Source organism: Nicotiana attenuata, unplaced genomic scaffold, assembly GCF_001879085.1.
Source record: "Nicotiana attenuata strain UT unplaced genomic scaffold, NIATTr2, whole genome shotgun sequence".
Taxonomy (NCBI): Eukaryota; Viridiplantae; Streptophyta; class Magnoliopsida; order Solanales; family Solanaceae; genus Nicotiana; species Nicotiana attenuata.
The window spans coordinates 69,505-76,061 of record NW_017674852.1 but is presented as its reverse complement, the minus strand read 5'-3'; the positions used below and the strand labels follow the sequence as shown (position 1 = coordinate 76,061).

At 34.5% G+C, this 6,557-nt stretch overlaps 1 protein-coding gene across 1 annotated transcript; it reads right to left on the bottom strand.

The window, feature by feature from the left end:
• Positions 1 to 576: 576 nt before the first annotated feature.
• LOC109219357 lies at positions 577 to 1,143 on the bottom strand. Its single transcript, XM_019383795.1, has 2 exons — positions 1,138 to 1,143; positions 577 to 1,008 (listed from the first exon to the last, which is right to left on the bottom strand). Exons 1-2 carry the CDS (start codon positions 1,141 to 1,143, stop codon positions 577 to 579), a joined length of 438 nt encoding a protein of 145 aa, XP_019239340.1.
• Between the last annotated feature and the right edge of the window lie 5,414 nt (positions 1,144 to 6,557).

The following is a 6,557-nucleotide window of genomic DNA, read 5'->3' as shown; positions in this document are numbered from 1 at the left end:
TTTTTCCCATTTTACTGTGGTTTTTCTATGTATCAGGAGTTGTTGCCTAGTTTTGTCTAAGTACTATTCTGCTACTTGTGAGATAGCATTAAAGGATTTTATAGATGTTTTTATTTTTGTTTAATTTGCGGTAGTCATTACACATTGTGTCTGTGAATGAATTACATTTTAATGAATATATCAGTTGCTTTTGTCCTTTAACAAAGTATGTATATTCATTATGGTTGCAGTTTTGTTGTTGTAGCAGGGTTTATACATATTTATACAAACTTATACTCTTATTTATACATCTGTATACATATAATACCAGCAGTTCTGTTTTGTATTTGTACAATGTATCAATATATTTAGCACCATTAAAAACAGCAACACACTATTATTGGATAATCAAAACACGTATAATGAAACATATTTAACACAATTGCAATATATAGCGTATGTTGTAAATCTTTATTGACATTTGTAATTCAATTACTTGTGAGACTTAACTACTCAACATTTGTAACTCTATTCTTTGTGAAACTTAACTACTCAACATGACAACAAATGTATAGGAAGTGTTACGTTTTCAACTAGCTATTTTGGTCGATTCCTACATGTTTTTCTATTGTGACCACCTTGTCCACACACAGAACATGAAAATGCCCTCTTAGACTCTTTTTCTAAAGCAGGTTTGAGTCTTTCCTTTCTTGGCCTTCCTGCATTCCTTCTCCCTTTAGGTGGTAGGACCACATCTTCCATCACCTCTGTTGGGGTTACCCATAGACTCTCATCTGGCATCGGATTGACTGGAAATTCATAAGTTCTAAGGAGTTTATCCTTCTTGTAGTAAAAAGAGCAATACTGGCCAGGTTTCAGCTGCTGGTTCTTCAAAACCGCCCAAGCATGCGGACATGGAAGTTCATCCATTTGAAATTTTCCACAACTGCATGTTCCCTCTTCAAGGCACACTATGTTTCGCCTTACCCCTTCAAACACAGTATATAACTTCTCCGTCGCAGGCCTCACCTGCAAAAGTTTTTTTTTTTTTAAAAGTGAAAGAACATTATACATTATTATACAGAGATATACATCCTTATACAAGCAGTAAAATGCAAGTCAGCAGTGCCAAGCATCATTATATTTGATTCAATTTACCGCCATTTGCTCCGATGCAATCAGATTTTCCCGAAGGAGTTTGTCGTACTTTTCGCCAAGCTCTGTAGATGTCTCCATTGCACTTTTCTATTTTTGTTGTTCCGCTGTTGTAGCAAATTTGTCATGTACTCCAGCAATCGCATTACTGGTAACTCTCTAGCATCCTTGTTTGCTGCATTAATTGACTCTGCAATATTGGAAGTCATTACCATCGACCTTTTCACTTTGGAATATGCCCTAGACCACCTTTCATATCCATTTTCGAACAAGTAAGGCTGCACTCTCGGATCAATTTTGCACATCTCTGTTATATGGTACTCAAACTTCTCTACCGTGTAAGCTCTAGCCGAAGCAAAGAAGATATCCTTCAATTGTTTGTGATGTTTCTTGAATGTGCGGTTTACATTCTGCCACAAGTGAAACATGCAAATACAATGTGGTACTTCTGGGTACACAGCTTTTGTGACATTGAAGATGCTTTCATTTCTATCTGAAACTATACACATCCCTTCCCTAACTCCAAAAGTACTCTTTATCTGGACAAAGAACCACTCCCAAGATTTGTTATTCTCTGAATCTACAATTGCATATGCAAGTGGAAGGATTTTTCCTGTTTATACAAAATAGATATTAGGATTCAGACAATTATACAAATATTATACACAGTTATACACAATTATACAATTTTATACCAACTGCAAATTTTATAAAAACATTAGCTGTGAAATCCTATACACTTTTATACATGAAACTACAACATATACAAACTGCAGAAACAAGGTAGATGCAGTCAACTCACCAGCTCCATCCTGTGTGCAAGCAGTCAATATGGTACCCTTATATGCTGCTTTAAGGAAACTTCCATCAACAACCATTATCGGTCTGCAATGCTCCCAGCCCTTGATAGATGCATATAGCGAAACATATGCATAAAGAAAGCATCCATCTTCTGATTTGTGCAACTTTATAACCGTTCCTGGATTTGTTTGCTCTAACATATAAAAATACTTCGGCAACTCCTTATATGAATCACTAGGACTCCCTCTTATCATTGCCATTGCTATCTCTTTAGCTCTCCATGCTTTCATGTAGCTCACCTCAATTCCGTGTTGCTTTTGTATGTCCTTTATTATATCATTTGCAGTGTAAACTTTTTTTGGATTAACATACTTGTCCTTGACTATACTAGCAATTACACCCGAAGTAGCTTGACGTTGTAACTTCTCACTTTGAATATGTTTGCCTTGAAAACGGCAGAAGATTTGAAACTCCAAGCACAATTTTCATCCTTACACATAAGGTGATACCTAGGATTAAAGATCATTCAACTTCTAAATACACTTGTATACAAAAACATAACTACATATATACTAATTTTAATACCTAGATACAAATATATACTACTTTATACATATATATAACAGAATATACAATTATTTACATACCTTGTTGCGCTTGATCTCTTCACCTTGAATTGGAACCTTTCACGTACAGCCAAGTTCTTCATCACACTGACAACTGTCTCTTTATCCTTATAATCTTGATCTTCCTCAACAAATTCGTTCAATATATCATCTATTATACCCGTGTTTTCACTAAATTTCGTATTTTCAATAAATTTGATATCAATAATCTCAGTGCTATCAATTGTTGATACATCTCTAGAATCTGAATTTGTACCAACCAAACAGCTGGAACTTGTAGCAACTACATAACTAGAACTTGTAGGAACCAAACGATTTTCATATATCTCTTTCACTGTCACAAACAAAGGATATTCAGTGAAATTCAAGTTTTTCTTCTTTAATTCGATATACACCTTCACATTTGTATCGTTGTAAATCAGGATCGGTGGCAAACCAACATTTGGGAGAAAGTTAATCTCTATTATGTTTAACTCACTATCGATCCTAATCTGTTCCGAAATAGCTGCAACTAAATTGTTGTAGGTGAATGTCGACTCGATTATTACACAATCGCTGACGAAATTGATAAACTTGTTTTCTTCCCATTCACCACTATGAAGAACGTAAACTGAAAAAATCTCCATCGAACAAAAAATGGAAATCAAAATTGAAGCAAAAACTAAAATTACGATGATTTGCAGCAAACAAATTTTACTTTTCGTGTTTGATTTGTTGTTAGTTCGAGATGAAGAAGAAATTCTAGGGTTTTTGGAGCTGCATTCATGGGAAGATCTCGTTTTTGAAGTATTTGGGGAAGAAGATTGGAAAAAATCTGAGAAAATGCAGAAAAATCCCGCTTTTTACTCCCAAAAAAACGGAATTAACGCTCCTTTTTCAGATATGGGCCTATAATTTTTAGGCTACTCAATTGTAAATTGAAATATGGGCTATAAAGCTGAAAAGGAGGCAGCCCAATTGTTTTAACGGAAAAGGGCCAAAACTATCCCTATCGTTTGCTAAATGATTTATAAATACCCTCCGTTCATCTATCCGTTCAAAAAAATACACTCCGCCCATCTATCTGTCCAAAAAAACACACGAAGTTAACTCTATTAACAAAAATACCCCCGCGACTAACGGCAGAACTGATAGAGTGTGTTTTTTTGAACGGATAGATGGACGGAGGGTATTTATAAACCATTTAGCAAACGATAGGGTTGGGTCTTTCATTTAATGACGTGGCGATTTTTAATTGGGCCACGTGGCATTATTGACCAAGAATCAAATATGGGTCTTATTTTTACCCATTTACCTGGTCCGACCCTATTTATTTGACCCGCCTAATTATTTTCTTTCTTTTTCTTGCCTTTTGTTTTCCTCTCTTTTTGACCCATTTACCTGGTCCCCCTCTTCTTCTTCTTATGAACATCCCGAAGGTAACCTTTTACTTTTTTTTACCTTTTATAGATTCAATCTTTATCCTAGAATGTGATAATTTCAAGCTTTTTAGCACCTTGGTTTCAATTTTCTTGTGTGCTTGTATCAGTTATATGTAGTTGTTTTTTCTCTGTTATTTCGTGGCTCTTTTGTCTTCTTATGAACAATCCAAAGATTTCCATTACTTTTCCCTTTCAAAGTTTGAATATTTCTCCTAGATTTGATTGATATACTTGGACAATTTTAGCATTTAGGCTCAATTTTTTTGTTTCAGATGTTTGGTTTGTTTTGATCCTTGTCTTCTTACTTAACAACCCAAATGTATCTGTTGATTTTCCATTTAAGAGTTTCAATACTTATCCTGAGTTTGATTGGAGAAATTTCAGAATCTGGTTTAAATTTCAAGTTATTTGATTTTCGGTTTTATCTATTCTTTAATTAATTTGTTGTTGTGTGTATGCAGTGTCCCAATTGGAGAAGAAGAAAGGGCGAGATCAGATGAGTGGGAATGGGTGTGATAGATACTACCCATTTTTGTAAATGGGTCGGATAAGGTAAATGAGTTGAAATAATATCCATTTTTTGTTCCAGTCAAAGATTGCCACGTGGCCCAATTAAAAATCGCCATGTCATTAAATGAAAGACTCATCCCTATCGTTTGCTAAATGGTTTATAAATACCCTCCGTCCATCTATCCGTTCAAAAAAACACACTCCATCAGTTCTGCCGTTAGTCGCGGGGGTATTTTTGTTAATAGAATTAACTTCATGTGTTTTTTTGAACGGATAGATGGACGGAGGGTATTTATAAACCATTTAGCAAACGATAGGGATAATTTTGGCCCTTTTCCGTTGTTTTAATATGAAATTTTCACTTTTTTTTTGGCAAGAGGTTATATTAATAGTTGTTTAAATTTCATTATTAAAATGTATTTCCATACCGGTATTGATGGGAGGTAATGAATATTTGATTAAATAGCTGGGACGCAATTACTTTAATATATACAAGTGTCATTTCCCACTTAAAATATTGATATATGTGGAAGAGACAAGAGAGAAAGATGTAAAGAAAAAGGTCAAAAATAAAACACAAATATAAACACAAAAGAAAGAATGAGCCAAAGAAAGAAAGAACTAAAGAACCTCTAAGAATCCCAAGTTGCCAAAGGCCAGTCCTACACACCTAAGTCTAAATTCTGCATTTGTCAGGAAATTTGTTGAATATATACAAATTATATTAATTTAGAACCAATTGTTTTAGGGAAATTCAGTGCACTAAGATCCTGCTATGTGCGGGATTCGGGAAAGGGCGAACCCTGTATTTCTACAAGATGTTGTTTCCACAGCTCGAACCCGTGATCTTCTGTTCACATGGCAGCAACTTTACCAGTTACACCAAGGCTCCCCTTCAGATCAATAGCTTTTAAGAAGTAGAATTCCGGAATCATAAACTTCTAATCCTGCCATAGTATTCTCAGTTCATGAATAAGGACAAGTATGAAGCAAACTTTTACTCCCATTAGCTGCATATTCTTACTCTATATATCCCAAAATGAATGATGTTCACTGCAGCTCTCTCGCTGAATTTAATTTACTCCATACATATTTGGAAGTTACGTAAAAACTACTTTTAGCAGAAATTTAGAGTATGAGAATCAATCACATTTAATTTCTTTAATGAATTTGATTACACCTTACTTAGAATAAAAGCTACAATTAGAATGTAATCCCTCCGTTCACTTTTAGTTGTCCACTTTGGACTTTTCACGCCCTTAAGAAACAATAATTGTAGAATGTATTTTACCTTGTAACTCCCCATAATGATAGCATTCCAAAGAGTCTTGGGAAATAATTTTGGAAATGAGTAATTAATGATGAGGGTAAAACAAGAAAAAAAATTTGTCTTTCTCTTGATTTGCTAAAACGGACAAGTAAAAGTGAAAATTTATTTTTAGTATAGTGCATTATGGTTGTGGGACGGGACGGGACGGGAAAAAATTAACGGGACGGGACGGGACTAGGGGTGGGCATATTTCGGTCGGAACCGAATAAACCGACCGAACCGAATTTTTTTTATTTCGGTTTCGATTATTCGGTTTGTTCGGTTAGTTTCGGTTTAAAATTTTAAAATTTCGGTTTTTCGGTTCGGTTTTCGGTTATTAAGTTTTTTAGTTCGGTTAACCGAAAAACCGAATTATTAGCATATATGTTCTTTAAGGTATATATAGGCTAAGCCCATAGGTAATAAATTAATATTATTAGGTCCAATCTATCAAAGACTCAACTCAATTAAGTAAGTCCATCAACTTTCCAATCTTAAAGACTTTCGGTCTATTAAAACTTCCATAGCATATGTGATAGATACCGGGAGAATTTCACACAGAGTTGTAATTTACACTATGTTTGAATTTTATGATCCATAATAGTGTGCAAAGTTTAGTCTATTTTTTTTTCTATAACCACAATATTTCCAACAATTTCAAAGTTTTGGAAAAAATCAACAAATTCGCCGGTCATATTATTACATAGAAGGAGTCCAATATGATAATGTTCAAACCGAAAACCGAACCGAAATAAC